The sequence below is a fragment of the Mchenga conophoros genome, linkage group LG1 (assembly GCF_057382185.1).
Source record: "Mchenga conophoros isolate Kocher_MC1m ecotype Shallow Benthic linkage group LG1, M_conophoros_male_GT1.1, whole genome shotgun sequence".
Classification (NCBI taxonomy): Eukaryota; Metazoa; Chordata; class Actinopteri; order Cichliformes; family Cichlidae; genus Mchenga; species Mchenga conophoros.
The window spans coordinates 10,383,679-10,403,329 of record NC_140526.1 but is presented as its reverse complement, the minus strand read 5'-3'; the positions used below and the strand labels follow the sequence as shown (position 1 = coordinate 10,403,329).

Below are 19,651 nucleotides of genomic sequence, written 5' to 3'. Positions count from 1 at the left end.
TTTATCACTATGGGATTGATGACCCATTTCAGAAGCTGCCTTTGTACAGGGAAGTGAAATCGCTGATATCCCTTTTATCCAACATCACTGCTGAAGCCTTCCATTCGTCAGGAGGCAAGCTAGTTAGAATTGTAATTAACAGCTATGGACTTTGGCCCTAATAGAATTTTTGCAGGAAACTGCAGATTGACATAGGCGGGGATGGAGGGGATTGTACAGTGTTTTTCTTTTCTTTTCTTACTAATTGCCACTTTGAGACGCTGTCTGTCGAGAGAGAGGCGCTCTATGCTGCGTAAAGAAAGCGTCAAAGCAGCACAGCTTCCCATTTTCCAGAAGCATGATTTATGTACACTTGTAGATATGTAAGCACGATTTATGTACACGTGTAGATACGTAAGCACGTGCATTTAGCCATGTGCTTTCACAAATACACAAACACAATTACATAGGTCAAACACAAAATGCACATCTCTAATCGAATTCACAAGTTACAGGTTTATTCTGAATCTTTTCATTCAAGCATGCATAGTGGCTTGCACACCCACCCACCTAGACATGCAAAAAAGTGGAGCAGCAGATGATCACAGTAGGTAAGGACTAAAGGTCTGGCCACCTGCCGGCCACGTCCCGTCTTTGTAGCAGTAATGAACACAGACAGCTTGGGGACGGCCCTCCTAGCTTGTCCCCCCTTCTAGCCTCCCTGCTTCAGGGCAAAGCTGGGGGCCCTGGGGTGACAGAAACGCCAGAGATGTTCCACTCACTGACAGGTAGGTCCTACCTGGCCAACCTGCTGTACACATTTGCCACGCAACACACACACAAACACAGGGACAAAGACGTGCATGCATTAGTGCCATATATATATGTGCACGTTGTAACTGCTCACACGTGGTAATGTTCCTATGCATATGCACAAACTGAAGAACACACCAACACACATACACAAGCTGACCCGGTGTAATTCCTCCAGCACACGGCTAGTGACAGGAGCAGCTGCGGCCGCTACGGCAGACAGATGAAATTTTCATAACTATCTCCTCCAACTTCCATCCTCACCTTCAGGATAATTTATGACCTGCCTGCCAGCCTTGAAGAGACAATATGCTTGCTATGAAATGAAGTGTTCCAGCAGTGTAGGTTATAATTAACAGAGAAGGGGAGAAAGATGTGTGTATAAGGAGTGGGAGGGCTGGAGGGCTCCCCAGGTGGGGTGGTTATGGTAGATGGGATCAGGGAAAAAGGGAAAGGATGGAGCATGCGGCGTGCACAGATGTAAAATCTACATATGTGTGTATTTAAATACCGCATACATTGCTGCAGTTAGCTCTGTGACTCCAGCATTAAACAGCAGCACAAAAGTAATTAACCTCCCAAAAAAAAGTGCCTGTAATAAACAAAATCCAAAACACAATGAAATCTTAGAAGCATCTGTTAAACAGATTGTCTCTGTGTTAAATGAGGCCTCCACATCCCATTATTCTTTATCATGGTTCCCAGTGGTACAGTTTCAACTAACATATTGATTTAAATAAAACTGGTTCGTACAGAGGGCCAAATAAGCACCTTCACAGTACTCAAAAACAAACTCGATTTAGAGCAGATACACAGTAAAAACTGTGATTTCTGTGAGCACAACTTCCATCTTCTCATAACGTTATGTTCTCAATGTTTGTTTCACATGCATGCCACACATCCTCACCCAATCATGCTCTATCAGCTCTATGGGATGTTGGGTTTGACCAGAAAGAATGTCCTGGTTTTCCTGACTACCAGTAAAACAGGCCCAAAACTACCCCACCCCTTACCACACTGTCTATTCCAAACACAAATCTTGTTTCCATATTAAAAAGGCAGCTTTTAATGGGCAGCTGTCTGTGCAACAAGTGTGTTTAAATGGCTGTGGGACTTTTAATGACATTTTCAACTCTCTCTTTCCCGCTTTCTATGCCGCATTTCTTTGCCAAGTTCTTACTGTGAAAGGCATAATTATGAAAATACTGTTTTCATTTGTGAATCAAGTCAAGGATAAGCAGAGGAATTTAACAAAAGAGAGTATGAGTGCGATACTGACTGCTGCTGATGTGAGCCTTCTGTTCCCACAGCAAACCACAGAATGAGTGAAAGCATGTACCTTAACAACTAATTACTAACTCGCATGAGAAACAGGCAGCATAGAGATAAGTGCATATTTACATGGGTAAAATTTGTTTATGCCGTAAGTAGAAGGTAAATAAATACAATCACCTGTCATCTCGTTCAAAACAAATTAATGCAAGAATAAGGCATACTCTGATGTACTTTCTAGCCTGGGAGCAAACTAAGATGGGAGGACGATTACTACGGAAACAGCAGCTGTGAGGTTCTGCTGAGGTCAGGACATGTCATGCATAACTGACTGATTGCTTAACAGGGGTGGGTGCATGAGAGAAGAACTCATAATTTACAATCAAGCGCACACAAACACACACCTCACAAACACCCAGGCCGCAGACAATCTCGCTGCACGAACGTAACTGGTCTAAGGGACCACACAGACATGTTTTAGATAAAGACAGACAAATTAGATGACAGAGTCTTAGGCAAACCACTGCGCTTGCGCTAATTACAGGCTGGCCGGCGATAAAAGAGGCAGATGACATGTCCTTATTTGTTTTCTCCCTCAGTGCCCAGAATAAAGTAAACACAGCGATGTAGATGACGGCAAAAGTAGGTGGTACAAAGAAAAAGGCACACAGACAAAGGTACAGAACACGGCTGCGGGTTGGGAGTTCAGCCCACCACACACACAGGTGTTTACCCACCACTGCAGGAGAGAAACCCTTAGGGTAAGGAGATACAAGTATGCACCCAGCAAAACTACTGGCTTGTAACACGTGCCAAGGAAAACAAACTGGGCCAGCCCTGTCTGTTCTGTTTGCAAAACAGGACCACTGTTGTGAGAGTGATGAAGATGTAAATGTGGGGCTGTTGTCTGGGAGATCTGATTAACCTGTCACCTCGAGTTGCAACTTACATCACGCAGGCACAGTTGACAACATGCCCGGATTGACCTGCCCCAAACCAGACCACTGGTTTAATGCCAGTACAAACATCACCACCGCACCGCTAATTAAACCTATTTATTTAAGATCTGATGCCACCTTCTCTGCACTGCACCCTACAATCTCTGTTTTCCAAAATCATGCACATCATAGACATGTGGCTGTGAAGTCAAATGAAAAAGTCATGTAATGACAAATTTTTTAGAACAATAACACATGGACACATGGCAGATTTGATAGATTGATGGGAACTTGTGTCTGTAAACACTTGAGTGAGTTATCTATGTCATGAGCAATCCCAGTGTGGTGCCACCACTTCTAAAACTTTTAGTAGACCTGTTTGTCTTTATCATAGACACGAGACTGACAATCTTTCCAACTCCCATCTGGTACAGAGGGACCTCCATTGTCTCCGAGCTCCCTCTCTCGCCCCAGCACGGGAATCAGGGCGGGGTCTGTCAGAGACAACACAAAAGAAATGTCACCACTCTGAGAATGAAGTGCCAGCCGAGGAAGGTCTCTCTCCTTTCTCTGTCACTATGCATCTCTACAGGGGTGCAACTGGTAGCTGACAAGACTGTTGGGGTCATCCCTGGCTGGGCACAGCTTCAACTTCAGCTCTCTAGCCCCTGCTGGCCCTGAGTGACCCGTGGGTTTGATGACAGACTGGACCTTTTGTGTAGAAGCGGCCTGTCCAGGTGAGGACAACAGTGGATGACAATGGCAGGAAACATAAAGCCGATAGAGGCTGGGAGACAACCCTACGGGGTCATGGGTCAAACTGGACAGCTGAGTGATGAGTGCAGCTGTGAACACGTGGACCTCCTTCTCTGCCCTTTTAACTCTGCTTGCCATGTCAGCTGATGTTTCCTTTGTCTTAGGATAAAGACCTCACTAACTTTCAGCACACTGGAGAAAAGTAGTAAACACAGACAACAGATGTATTACGCCACAAATTCTGATTGTACAGCTATGACAATGACATCCATCCCAACCTGTACAGTGTTATAAGCTCCTTTTCAAGAGGTCACTAGAATACAATTACAACAGGACACTTGTCAAAAATTATTTTTAAACTGTGAATTAGTTTATTTTTGAACTAAGGTAGAAACTAAATATAAAGAATGTTACTAAACATACAAGAAACTAGATATTATCTAACTTTAACATAAAAAATCTATTGTTTAAAAGAGAGAAAACCTAGTTGTACGCATTTATTTATGTAGTCCATTATCACAGCAAGCTTTGCAGTGTAAGACAGTGTATGTCCGTCATTGCTTATTCTCATTTGGTATGAATCCAAAATGCTGCTAATTTGCAGCAGTTTCAAGGATTCAGTAACAAATTTGTTCAGTCTTTGTTGTCCTCCATTCTATAATCCGAGGAGAACAGCAACTGTAGCATAAATAAAGAGGCCTATTTTAAACCTTGTAATGTATTACCACCCCAGTGCCTCCAAACTACACCCTGTTCACACATCCTGAGCTGTCCAACTGTTTCCAGTGCCAAAGGTCAATGACTGCCTACTCTCCTACTGGCCCACACTCAGAGATGGGAAGACAGGGTTGCCAAGTCAGGCACAAACCCTGCTTTGGATCATAAACACCTCCGTCTGTCTACCCTCCTCTTTTCTACTCCACAGAGGTGAGTTAGGTTTTCACTCTGTTAATCTTTCACTTCAGGCCTTCTCGCTTTTACATTGGCCCACTGGAGAACATAGAAGGGGAATGAAAGAGGGGTAGTAAAGGATAAGAATGGATAAAAGAGCAGGAAGAAAAAGCCATAGAGAGGGCCAGATGGGCACCTTCACAGTCCATTTATCAAACCCAATGTGGCCCTCCCCTCCCCTCCCTACTGCTCTCATGTCCTAAACCCCCATGTAATTCTGTAATGATTTTCATTATCATATAATGACCTTACAAAGCCTACAGCAGTTTGCATGGTCAGTACAAAACTCGCAGCTGTTCCCTTCAGTATTTGCTTGCTGGCTGTGACAAAGCTTTTTGTTGTTGTTGTTGTTATTTTTTCTAATGCCCAGAGCAGTGACCTCTAGGTTTTGCAAGGTCAGCATGAGGTCACCTCATCCAGGATATTCAACAGTAGCCACACTGTAAGCACACAGACTGAAGACAGCGTCTAAAAATGCATAATGAGCATTGACAGCAAGATAAAACAAAACAATTCTCTAAATATACTGCAGAAGACTGCAGGCTGAAGAATTTTCTGTGTATGTACTTCCAGTGTGGATCCTTCATTACCTTTGTTAAACCAAAAACCTTCCTGGTGCCACTGGGATGTGCCATTTTCTATCCTAATGGAGCTGCTCCCTAGAGGTTGCGTCTTGCTCTTCAATCTGCACTTCCTGTGTGGCATACTGAACTGCTCTGCTGCGGCACAGTCACCCACCCATATAATAATCCATCTATTTCCAGGGTACTCACGGGGCATTTACCAAAGGGACATGGAGGGCAGCATCTATCAAAGAATTCACCATGTGCATCAGGAAAACCCAGTTACCAGAAAAGCTCATAAGAATAAAAAAGCTCTCATAACTTCGTTGGCTCAGAGTGAATGAATGGACTGCTTCCACTAGCACGGTGAGAGCAGGCATCACTCACTCTGAGTGCCTATAAGTCAATGGTGAAGAACCACTGGTCACCGGCTCCAATTCCTCTTTCTTTCCTTCTTGCTTGTACTAAAAATGGCTCGCAGGCAGACAATGGCAGCTGGTAGGCCGAAGTTCCACAGCAAAGAATGCTACTTTAACTGGTGTTTTAGAAACAAAAGTCAGTGAGAAACTTAATCAATCAGCGCTGCTTGTTTATGTTTATGGGCCTCTAGCAAAAGTCATCAATCATGCTTTTTTTTTGTTCCTTTTTCCATTATATTTTTGCAAGTATTATATGCTGAATGGAAACCATGGAAACAAAAGGCAGTGTTATGATGAAAGCTTGCCTGTTGAATATTGTGTGGAAACCTAATTAGAACGCTAAATATAAAAAAGCAACAAAATGAATCAGCAAATTAATTTTAGTCCTATTTTAGTGAATGCTTTTATGAAAATAAATGATGGTTTGAATACATCTGACTGGAGTGCACTACAATTCCCTCACTCTGCGTCTTCTGTAATAAAGTGCTTCTTTAATTCAAAATAACGACTTTGCCTCTTAGTAGTATGCATGAAGAAATTAAAACTTTTTCATGCTCAACAAAGTCGAACAATCCCTGACCCTCATCAAATTGCTTATCAGTACCAGTACTTCCCACTTAACATTGCGCATAGCTATGTGTTTAGTTTTGTGAAAATGCTATCTGTTGACAGCCACTTGACAGCATGACCCCTGGCTTTTCTGTAAGAGAGGGTGGTGTAGTTTAGGGATAGACATAGAATGTGTGTAAGGGGAAGAAGAGGTATCAGGAGCAGCTGGAGTTCAAACATATTGTGTGGGACATGTGCCTTCCACCAAAACTAATCTAATCAGTCTTTCACTGCTGATAGAGTAAACGTCTGTCTGCTCTGCCGGCAAGGGCTGAGCATTTCCTGTCCCAGCCAGTGATGCTGGTTGTCAGCATCTTAGGGTGGGCTGAGCAAAATGTAGGGTCAGACATTGTTAGCTGGTGGTAACATCACATTGTGGGTGGTGCGGGAGAACTGCGATGGTAGGGGACAGTTCTGATGTTCACTTGAGGGTGGGGGTGGCGAGATGGTTTCTAGCTTTCAGCACATGCCGCTGGAATGCACTATCAGAGCAGGCCCTACATCAGAGTTGTGAGGCACTGGGCGTTGACACAGCAAAGCAAGGTGTGTGGAAACAGCCTGTTTACAAGACTCATCTGGATGGGACAAATCTAAGGGTCAACTAGAGGGGACAATGCAAAACATAGAACAGAAGAATAGAGTGCCTTAGAAATATGAGGGCGTAAGCACAACAGGAATTTAACATGAAGTTTTCAAAAGAAAATGGATTTGTAGCCTTTGAATTATCTTCCTGCCGCTTTGCTTTCACTAAGGTTTAGTGAAATGTCTATTCTCACATATGGGTTCTTGTCCGCATGTAACTCTGAGGTCAAAACTATTGAAAGAGACAATAAAGAGTATAGCAAATGTGAATGTAGTGGTCATGTGTATATGTAGTGTTTGTATGTGTCCGTGTATGTGCTGGCGGAGAGAGTAAATGGCTAAAACTAACAGCTAAAACAACACTGGTGCATGTGTGAGGCCCTTCTTTATCTGAATGGATAACCGACGTTCTAACCCCTGTGCTCTCCTTCTTTATCTGGAGGGAAGGAAGTGATTGGGCCTATCCAAGACACATGTGTCATTGTGATAACTGCGATAACCGCCAGGCCCGAGGACCTCAAACCAACACCAACCACACCATTGCATATCTCTGGAATTCACACCGATTCACTGAAAATGAATGATCAATGCACATTGAAGCAATGTAGGCCTGATGTGTCACCTTTTGCAACTCGTTTTTATTTTGTTTGATGATGTGATCACAGTTAATAAATCTCTTAACTGAGAACTAGATATTGACACATTTTACTACTGCAACAACACTACACGAGCTATAATAATAGCTCTGGGTTTGCAAGTGAAATGAGGTGAAATGAGATATTATCTTTGCTTTCTGCCTTGGTTTGTGTAATCTTGAGGAAATCACAGCAACATGCATGCATTACTTATATTTGATCAAATCAGTTTAGAAAATTAATAAACGTTATTATTGGAGTGTGATGGCATTTCCATTTAAAATAGGGACTCATAACTGATAGACTACATATCAACAGATGTTTGTTTTTTTTGAAGATCAATGGAAGTAACAAAGTTGGTGGTATATTGTGTTACCTGTCTCTCCATGTCTGTCTTTGCTGGTGTCTGTCTGTCAAAGCAGACAGCAGGATCTCTGCCATCTCCCTCCTTCCTTCTTCTGCTTGGTCTTCCTCCTCCACTGCAGCCAGGAAAAGCATAGTCTGGATAAAAAAACAGCAGCAGAAGTGGAAATAGGCGGTTCAAAATAGAACTGAATGGAAATATGTGAAATACCAGTAGAAATGGGAAAACTTCAGTAGAAAGTGGACAGGTAGAGAAGCACCATTAAAAAGTGCTTTAAATAACAGTGGTTGTTTAAACCCCACTACAGTGATTTACTCTATTAAATTCTACCCTAAATACTAAACAGAAAACTTGCAAAATTGGGTAGAAAGACCTGAAGTGAATCCTGGCGTGCTTGTGCTTCTATCCTTAGTTTAGAAATTGCACAGCTCTGAGCCAAGACTCAATTATACCATCCCTAGGATGACAGCATGCAGTAAGTCTAGTATAAAGTCAGTTTCACATCAGAGGATGGGCAAATTACACCCAATATTAGAGTGTGAGTCAATTAATCACGTCCTGCACAGCACAGTGTAATGTGTGAGTATCCCCCTGTTGAACATGAATTACAGGCTGGCTTAAAGTGTGACGTGGCACATCAGTGATAATCGGAGACATCCCTGCAAACCTTCGCCTCCAAGTCCTCCGCAGCCTCTAAGCTGGTTGAGAAGGAGTCAAATGAAAAAGGATCTGGCAGCCCAAATTAAATGCAGTGCTGTCAGCCACACTCAAATCCCTCTTTCCCCTCACCGTCTCCCTCTTCTTCTCTACCCTTCACAGACTCTCTCCCTCTCTGAATATCCTTAAATGTCTCCCCCCTCCTTTGCCAAGCCTCTGAGAAGTGATGGATCTGTAACTCTGACTGACTCTGACGCCTTGTTAAGAACAGTCTCTTCCTGTCACATCCACCAGTCAAGCACGTTCATTTCTTCCCATTAACAGTCACTCGCTTCCTCAGTCATCCAACCTTCTTTTCAAAAAACCCACTATGTAAGGGAACCTTCATTTCTTCCCCTCACCCTGTTTTTTAATCCCTTTCTGACAATACACCTGTCTGTCTTAATTCATGTGAAGATACGTTTGATTGTCTCTCTGTGTGTGCGTTTCCAAAGGAGAGCAGTAATATGCTTACTTTCTCTACAGCACACAGGACAGGTGTCAAAACATGTGGTGGTGTGTGACTGATTATACCTGACTCAGAGGAGACACCAAAGATTAAGGTGACCAGGAGGAGGCAGGGCCGGCTGTACTCCCTATGGAAACTGTGCCTTTCAGTTTGGATCAAACCCTGTCCTCCTGGGATGAGTGACAGGCTAAGAAAGTGCCAGAAAGTGTATTCAGACTGTATCACCATCTCAGCTGGTAGACATCACATTGCCATGCTGACCGTGTAGCACAACGCTGAAGAGAAGTGATTCACAGTTGATCTGAAACTTGCTCTAAGGTGCTTCTAAGCTTGCTTCAACTCTTCCCAAAGCTGACTTTGGATCAAAATGAATAACAGGGAAAGACTGCACATCCATCCATCCTTTTCTGCTTCCAACTGCCAGGGGTTGGAGCTTTCATAGGGCCACAGGCAGGGTACACCCTGGACAAGTCCAGCCTATCGTAGCCACCTTTTCAAAATGCTAAATTATGTTGCATACACTTTACTCAAGTGAATCTTTGTTTTTTTCACCCAACTCAATAATTCCACTAAACACTACCTAAACAACCTCTGCTTTTGTTGGGGTGTGTATATATTTATGAGTGTGTATCGAAAGCTTCTATTTGTTCTCTACAAATTTTTGTGAGTACAGTGTAGATTTTTGTGAGTAGAGGTGTCCCTCTTATAATTTAAATCTGTGTTAGCAAGTCTCTTCCCCACAAAAATCGGTGAATGTCTGTTTGCACGGATAACTTTGTGCATGTATGATCTAGTGTTTAGAAGACCCAGTGCTGAGAGAGGCCTTCAGGTTTAGCCCCAGGCTGATCCCCGGGCCATTTAGACACCCTGCTGGTTGTTTACTGGTCAAGCCCAACCTCAGTCAGACTCAGCCAGATCACAGTCCTTTATCTCTGGGTCTGTGTTAGGACTAATCAGCCCCCTCTTTTCTTGTATTTACCCTTCGATGACAGTAGCTGTCCTCAGTCTACACCTCTCTCAACCTGACGCTGACCACAGATGTCCCCCTGACCCAGGCCACATTACAAGGTGAATGAGAGGACAAGACGTTCCTTGGTACTCTTTTCATTGGTCCCCAGACCCCATATTCAACCCTGTCTATTTTACTAAAGTTAGGCATAAACATTTCCGGGCCTGTGCAGAGGTGGGGAAGATAAACAAACATGCAGCCAAGCTGAGGTGATATTTTGGTTAGTGGAGAGCTAGAGTGATGATAGTGTTCCAAGCGAAGGCTGGCTGGTGGGCAGCCTGGGGCAGCTCACTAACACCTCGAGCCAGGACTGTATCTTAACACCAACAAGCATCTGTCTAGTCTATCACATAAGGGCATGTCACTCATTCAACATAGAATAATACAATAGGAAGATTGTTGCTGCACATAGAGCAATATGATTTAGATCCTTTATAATGCAACAGAGGAGCTGTGAGTGGTCACATAAGAGCTAAGAAGCTGAAAGGCAAGAAGGTTAAAAAAAAAAAAAAGATGCATGCACAACTGAAAGTTTGCACTCCATAAACCAAACCTACTAGCTGACCACCAGAGTGTCAGAGAAACTCTTAACACCCAATGAAAATGCCTTAGCTGACTTTATCCCAGGACTTTCCGGGTACTCCAAGTACTCTTAAGCTCACTGGCACTCTCTTTTAGGGAACCTTTCATGTCTGCAGGCCACAAATGCTTCAATTCCAAAATGAGCTCCCTTATTAACTTGTTTAAAAGACAGAGGTGAATTCTAGACGAGAACACCATCTAGATGATGACTAGATACCTAAAATAGGAAGGAGGTAAACAAACTCACAAGTAACACTAAACATTCCAGAAATTTGGCTGGTGGCTGGTGTTAATTTGCCACAATAGTGCCTCCCAGCCTAACTGCACCTCTGTCATACTGGCAACCTCCCCATAGGTCTCCTTGCCACTAGCATGTGTAACAGCCCAGCAAAAAGCCAGCAGACTCCCCAGTGTTTCTGTTTGCCAACATCTCACTGTGCCCATATGGAGGCAAGAATGGAGATAACTAGTAATCCTACTGGTTGTGACTGTTAAGCCATCACTGTGGACTTTAAACAAGATCCGGTCTCTATTACATAGTATTTCTATCATTTCAAAGGGTTTTTTATTGAGTGACTCATATTTGAATACTCCATGTGAAAATTAGGAAAATAATGAAAAAATAAAGGCGGTGCGGTCTGGGTTTGAATCCAACACCTGGCTGGTGGAGTTTGCATGTTCCTACTGTTGGTATTCCGGGTTCTCTCCGGGTACAAGATTAGGCTAGGTTATTGTCAATTCTAAATTGGCCATAGGTATTAATAACACTAAATTTGATAAAAGGAAGAGTATGGCTGGGTGAAAAAAATTTATATTTTTGTTGATAATTAACAGAAAGTGGTGGAACTCTTGCAAAGCTAAATGTTTCTGTTCAACAGGACAATGAGTCAGAGGTCTGCTAGTTTGAATTCTGAAAACGACTGACTTACAAGTGATAATAGTGCCGAGGGAATATACTTGAGAAACATACTAATATTGTATAAATGACAAAGATCTACCTTTTCAGACACACACAACAACAAAAAAGTTTAAAGTCAAAATTCATAATATAAATGTTGCTATATGCCAACATTTCTCCTTCTCGCGGCTGTATGTTACGTGTTCTCTTCTGTTCTCTCTCATTTGTCTTCTTTCAGATATTGTCCCCTTCCCTTGTTCATAAAAAGGTGTTTCTTTTTTTATTGTCAGTTTCTCTTGCAAGCACTCACATCACTTTGACGCAAGTTATTTTAAAAAATGCATTAACATCAACGGCTCACACAAGCACACACACACACACGCACACACAAAACCACACACTTCCTTTTCTCTCAGCTGTTTAATTTTTACTGTCCCCTTCCCACACCAAATCCAGCATAGCACTCCCGTTGCATGGTTAACACATTAGCAAATATATCAGGTTTTAAGATTTAACCCTTTTCTCCACATCTCCAGACACTCCATGGACTTTTGTGACAGTTTAAGTTCAGCTGCTCTGACACCTGATTTCATAGGCCCTAGCAATGAGAGTATGACAGACCCTTAGCTGCTTTCATCTCCCTCCTTACTCTAATACAAGAAACCAATATCACTTTGACCGCTGGTGGAAAAAGGCATTGAGCACCTTGCTCACAGGAATGGATAGTTTCTGGTCTCAGATGTAAACAACTGGGGAGCTGTGATCCTGGTAGGGCTCGCTCCAGTCTGGACAAGGGATCTGTGTATGTTTGCTGCATGCCACCAGCGAGTTACTTTGCACTGGAGGGGACTCTGCACCGGTGGAAAAATTATATTAGCCAAGGAAGAAATAAGCCCAGACCACATTCACTTTCCTGTGACATCACATTCAAAGTCATAAAAACTGTGTGTGTGCGTTAGTATGTGTGTGTATGTTTTTTTTTCCTTGCTTTGTGCCTACCATCACACGATTACAGATGGCTCAAAATTGAGGCATACCTGAAATGAAATTTACTCAGTTTCCATTACATAAGATTGGTTGATAGGGTGTGTGTGTGTGTGTGTGTGTGTGTGTGTGTGTGTGTGTGTGTGTGTGTGTGTGTGTGTGTGTGTGTGTGTGAGAGAGTGAGAGAGAAGAATGAAGGGTGTCAACACTGTTGATCGGGGTTGCTAGTGAATAAAATGAGAAATGCTTTATGAAAATGTTCACTCAAGAAAAATTTAAGGAAATCTTTATTTTGTATATTTATGTCTTTTTAAATCATCTGAGCAACGGTTAACAGTTTATACAATTGAAACATTCACACTGGCGGATTTCAAGGCTTTAAATTTACTCCCAATAAATTATTTTAAATCCTTTTGCAGACCTATAACAATAAAAAGACTGATATATTGCACCTTTTGTTTTCTATACAGTACACATTATGACTACTGCAATTTATTTTCTATGCCAAGATCTCTAAAACATTCACAATTGAAACCTTAACAAGATTTATTTTTTTGATAAAACAAGATATTTCCCGCTTTGTGTGTGTGTTCTCGCAATCTCCGTGGTGACAGAAACCTAGGCCTTTCTGCCAGATTGACCTTTGCAAGGTCGCAGCTACCATCAATTATAGCAGCCAGTAAAATGGGGTTTGCTACACACAGCAGATTATATGGAGTGTAAAACATTAGAAAAATGTGTCTGAAACATCAGAGTAGCATGTCTGAAGTGACAAAGGGTGAGTGGGAATAGAGACAGTCCCAAAAAGGGAAGACCCCTGACAAGTGGTTTTGTTTGAAGGCATTGTGACACAGTCAAGTGGGCAGGGATGCTTTCTATGGGCCCACGGCAGTCCATCTTATGGACAGAATACAAGCAGGATGGAAGGACATATGCTTTGCACAGGGTCAAATGAAGCAGAACTCTCGGGCTTTTGTGGTGATCTCTTTTGGTGGCAAGAAGAAAAGCAAATCTGTTGTCAAGTTGTAGCCCAATGGGCCCACAAATATCACATAAAAATTCACCGGCCTGTTTTTTTGGGGTTTTTTTTGCAAGGCTTTTGTCTTTGACCCATGGTAAGGAGTGTCCGTCCAGTTGGCCTTAATGGCTAAACCACATAGTTCTTAGTCTGAATGAGCTCTCCAGCACACTGTGGCAGGGGCTACACACGCACTTGTGAAAACGGCACACCGGCCTGGCTAGAACGCATAATCCATCCATCACAAGAAAGCTTTGAGAGGCGCTTTGACTAATTCAGGACAATGAAGACAGAGCTGGACAGAGATATTTGCGATGAGCGTGACACTCAAGCACCTTCTGTTCTGTTGAAACCCCCTTTCTCTCTTTCAGTATATGAAAGCTGAGTCTAGATTCTAGCTAGATAGCAGATTGTGATCGGCACCTCACTCTCCTGCCAGTAAAAAGCTTTTTGCTGACTGGGGCCAAAGCCAGCCTTTCTAAGCCCTGAAGTAACAGCGTTACACACAGCACCATACTTCAAGTCTTCAAAAATGCTAAACCAATAAAAAGGATTTCCATCCATCTAAACATGCTCACATAGAAGAATTTTGTTTGAGAGGGGGTTATGCCTGCAGGGGCTGAAATGTTCTGCTAACAAAGTTTTGATTGAGTAAGAGAAGTCTGAACACTAGTGATTCTTCAGTTTCTGAATCTGCCTGACAGGGCTTCTTATATGTCCAGTCTGACATCAAATTTGAATTACTGGTAGATGTACAGTGAAACAATGACTGTATCTTAAGTAGAACAGATTAAGATCTGCAAAATTATAGGCCATAAAATACAATTTAAGTGTTAGGTCTGTATAGTATCAGCCATGAAGGAAAGTTAGTTTTACACATGCCAGTTTTGTTTTTTGTTTTTCAACGTAATGGGTAATCAATAAATTCACTTTTGCATCACTGTCTGTAAATAACCTGTCTGTCTGTATTCTGCTTCATTCATATACACAAGAGTGGTACTGCACATGCCTTACACAATTCTATACATACCACATGGCGATACAGTAATCGTAAATGCCAAACACATAGCGCAGCGACATATAAGTAGATTATGGACTTGCATACTCTATAAGATTCTGTCTACTTCAAGCTGGCAGGGAAGTCAAAGACACCGTTGGAGCTTTTACATTCAACAATTTATGTTCAATAAAGCACCTATGCTCTTAAAAACTGTGGACTACACTGATATCATCTAATTAAGTAAAGGGAATTAAAAATGCACCTATCGTGTTCCTAATTATTGCCATGAATCGCAAATCTATTTTACATTGTATTCAGATATCAAAAGGCAGTCAAGTTCAAACTTCTTTTTTATGACATTTGTGTTTGCTTTTTGGTTGTATTTTTGGTTTAATCTTTCAACAAAGTGGCCCTCGCTGATCAGCGGCCAACCATTATTGCACATGTTGTGTGTTGAACCTTTTGATCAGCCCCAGAGGACTTTTTTAAAACAATCTGTTCTTTCAAATGCATTGCCATCAACTGGCAGCAGTGAAAAGGGAAAAAAAAATAAAATACAGACTGGATCTAATATGTGTTTTTTCTGATTATCGCTATGGTCATTTATAGCTAAAGAAGTCATTTTAAAACTGCCAAACTTCTACAATGTTTAAATTGCGCTATTATTTTTCGTTTTGGAAAATGAATATGCAAAAATTACTTCTAATATGCATTTTAAAAAAATACATTCTAAACATGCTTAATTTTCTTTTTTTGCATATTTAGTATATCTTCCCTCCCATTGTGTTATGCGTGTATGTGTGATTACTCCTCACCCAGGGAGGCTGATTAGAGTGGCTAAAGGGTGTTTATGAGACAGTTAGCCGGGAGGAGATGCCACCCTGCCGCTCTCACCCAAATAAAAGAGCCATTTATTACATCCAACATGACCCTCTCATTACACACAAATAGGAATTAATGAGTGCTATATCGGGCACTCCCAGCAGAGTGAGGCAGGGCCCACTAAAGGACTAGCTTTAATTACACTGTCCTACATCTCACCCATTTAACACCACCCATCAGATCACTCTATCTGCACTGCAAGGGTAGCAGGTAGCAGGGTGGAAGATTAGTGTTACCTAAGAGGACGGCCAATGAATGTAAAACAGGATCTATAGTTAAATCACATTTAAAAAAAAGCTACCTGTTACCACCAGTACACTTTTAGGCTGTTTAATACAAAAACACAGATCTCAGGTTTTCTCTACTAGGATATCCTCTTCATACTGAACATGGCAGTTTTGAAAGGTGCACAGTAAAGCACTTCCCAAAATGCTCCCAGGACTTACGTGGCCTTTTCCAGTTTCCAGCATCAGCTTTTCATTTCTCTGATTTACTTTAACTCACAGATCCTGATACCAACTTCACTGTTTACCTTTATAACTTTCTTCCTCAGATATCAGAAAAAGTCACAACCACCCTGTCTTATTTTTCCCCCTTGTTCCACTTCCCTAAACCACCTCCATCTTCACTCCCCCCCCCCCAAAAAAAATTATACAATTATCATCCACAATCTTTTCCCATCTTTTCTCCTTTTCTTTGCGTTTCTTCAAGCGAATCAGGCAATTTTACAGCGTCTTCCCACCAGAATCATATCATTCTCTCCACCCTCTCCACACATATTGTTTTTAAACAGGACTGTGTATTTTAAAACCCAGATTGCTGCTCCAAACATGATGGCTGCTCCAGTGATTTTGAAGAATTAGCGAGGTACCAAGGTATTAAATACTTGTTATTTTCCTGTAGTAGTTGCGCACTTAAACAAAGGAAGTGATCATGGATTAAATTTCCACCACCTCTGATCCTTTACATTTAAGCTTGCTTTGGAGATGAAAAAAAAACTGTTATCTGAAACTTTTTAAATTTATTGCATGAACAGTGTATATCAGCTTAATTCCGTAGTTTTTGACCCCGCTTTTGTGTCATAATAACAAATAACAGACTGCTATGTCATAACCTAAAGACTTTAGTTTCCATTTTTGTTCTTAGTTAGGGTCTTAGGGGATTTTTTTTCCATTGTTCACATTGAGGATCCATAGTTGGGGTGGGCCGTTTTCATTTTCATTAATTGGTTTCATTTATTGTTTCACAATGTGTGGGCGATATAAAGCCCCCCGAGACTCTGATTAGAGACTGTACAAATAAATGTGAAATGAATTTGAGCTGACGTGTAGATAAACAATAATGATATCAACCACATGACCTGATGAGGATCTAGATTCAGATTTAAATGATTTTATTAAAAGTGTGTGCACAAAGTTCAGAGTATGAGAACTCTATTTTTGTTCTCTGCGGCTTACAGAGCTCGGCGCCACATTGCAATATGCATACTGCTATTTCTGAGTGCAGCGAAGATTGTACAAGCTGTCTTCATATATTCAATATTCAAAAAGATTAATATTTTCCTAAAACGACATAAATTGAACAATTTTTTTTCTTTGCTTTTTACAAATCAGAGTGTTTTCTTGTGTTTGTGCCAATATCTTTTACTAAACCATTTTGACATGATTGCCTGCAAGAGTAAACAATTACACCTGGATCAAAGTGCAATAATTTTATGTCAGGTGCTAGTTAGTAGTGATGTCTATAACAGATTGGGGGTTACAGTGAGATGCCCTGAAATCTCTTTCATCTTTTTAAACTTTCTTTCCCATCAAGGCACTTTTCAACAAATACTCAGTCCCTCGCTGCATCTCTCCTTCGCCCTCTCTCTCGCTCTGTTGGTATGACACATGAAGCTGGGCCCTGCAGCCAACCCCAGCGTCCGCACAGAATGCGATTAAGCTGAGCAGTGATTAATCTGGGCTGCCCCATAATTCCTCTTTACCACTTTAATGGATGTTATCTCCCCTCCTCTGAAGGCTTATCTTGCTGATCAGGGCCAAGGATGAAGAGAGGAAGAGGAGGGGGTGGCTATGAGTAGAAGGAGAGAAATCAAACCAAATCCATACAGAGGTAAGTAAATGAATAAGAAAGTAAATAAATAAGTAAATAAATAAATGTGGGGATTGAGGGAGCTGCTAAGCGGATAAGGCAGATCAGTCTCTGTAAAGTGCTCATTTGTTTTCTAAGACGACGAGACAAGCCGCCTTCAGAGCCCACTGATACAGTAAAAACACTGTCAACACCACAATTCACAGACAAACAAAAATAAATTATCCAAACTGCTGTCAATAAAACTCTCCATCCCCGCATTGTAAAGATGGGGCGTGCACAATACTGTTGCTGACAGTCAACGGTACAATGACCAAAAAAAAAAGAAGCCATTGTTTCATGTGCAGCTTCCACATTGTCACGTACAAGTCCTTGTAATAAATTCCAATTTTAGTCATCCACATTCCTGAAGCAAGTTTACTCAGGTCAGCTTTATGAAGGAAAAGGCAACACCTCTTCCCACCTCAAGAAGACTACAATGAGCTATCTATATCCTATTTTGGGGAAATAATTACGCATATAAATGAGGACTCATAATCACTTTAAACTGGAATTCATCAAACAGTGAGCTGCATTCAGATTTGGTTCGCTGTCACACACTAATATGTTGTGAAACACTATGAACTTTGACAACAAGATTGCAGCTCCATGCAGACATTTTACCACACCTGTGTGTTTGCCACTTTTATTCTTCTACATAACATTAAAAAAATATCTGAATATTGCATTACATAATAGCAACTTTGAAATATATTCAGGAATAAAAAATGAAAAACTGTAGCAATAGTCACCATTTCGGATATCACCACAAAGCTTTTTAAAAACTTTTCTAAATGGACACCGGCGTATTTTTAAGTATGTGTGTATATCAATGCCTGTCCTAGTGTTTTTTGTCCTTCAGTGTCTGTGTTCAAGTATATAAATGCGAGTGTATGAGCCTAGCAAAAGACTGACAAGGTTAAACCTGTTCAAAGCTCTTTTTTTCCCCGCTTCGGCTTACAGCGATGCTGCAGCGAGATTCTGTCATAGACAAACCTCTGTGGGATTCCATTCAATACTACTGTACATCTTTAGGTACAAAGCTGCGGGCTGCATTGGCTCCAGGTAACATAAACGCTCCCTTCAAGCCACCGCGTATCTGCCCATGAAAATTCTCTAAAGGGGTTTAAGCATTTACGCAGAAACACTATCAGGCACTGCCGAAAATTCAGCTTACCCTGTTGAATAGGGACTTCAAAGAGAATTGCAAAATACCTTTCCACCGCTACATTTCTCCCCACTCTTTTTCCTCACTCTCTCCATGTGTGTCTTCCTGCTTCTTTTCATTTTATATTTCCAAACACAAGCTGCTGCATGATGTAAAATGTATTATCAGCCATATATTTCCTCTTTAAATGAATAATAACAATAATCTCTGAGTAATTTCTTTTTTATACAGCTCCATTTTAAATAGGGCAAAGCAAGCAAGCTTATATACAGCTGCAGGTAAACAACGCCAAGCAATTATGAACGTGTGGATTAGGCCTCTACTCTATGTTGTGCGATAAGGAGAAACAGCTGCTACTATCCAGGTAACAGCACATATTGACTGTCAATGAAGGATAAACTACTGTGCAGCTGCACATTTACTTCCTTCGCACACACTGCGGCCACACTGCACCCCCCACACACACAGACACGCGGACAGAAACATACAAATAAATCTGAAGCCATACACGCAGACACACATTTCGCACACGCACTATCTGTGCGTAAGAACCGCACAGAATTGAATATAATAAAAGTATAAGCCTATTTACGTAGTGTGGAGCTTTAAATGCAAAACAATATGATGCATAAACCCAGTGTGATTTAATGTAAGAGATAATAAATGGCTTCATAATGAGCAATAAAAATGGTCTTTAAGCAGTTTACTGCTTAGTTCACACTTATAATTAATCTGGGTTCCATGTGTGCATATAAAGTGGATATAAAACTCTGCCTAACTGTGCAAGTTAAGCGGCAAGCAAAAGAGAAAAATTACTGCTGGTAAACATCTGCAACGTGATTCAGCTTTAGCCCCTAGCTTTTTAAAATATACTGCCTTTTTCTCTCACCTGGACCAGCATGGCAAGCTCTCCAAATAATGCATTACAAAAAAA

The 19,651-nt window shown here is 41.4% G+C and overlaps 1 protein-coding gene across 1 annotated transcript in view; it reads right to left on the bottom strand.

The window, feature by feature from the left end:
• Positions 1-19,651, bottom strand: part of fto (FTO alpha-ketoglutarate dependent dioxygenase) — a 114,699-nt gene that overhangs the window by 54,420 nt on the left and 40,628 nt on the right. Inside the window, exon 8 of the mRNA XM_085253553.1 lies at positions 7,894-8,018. Coding sequence (XP_085109679.1) covers positions 7,894-8,018 — 125 coding nt within the window. The remainder of the gene's footprint in view (positions 1-7,893; positions 8,019-19,651) is intronic.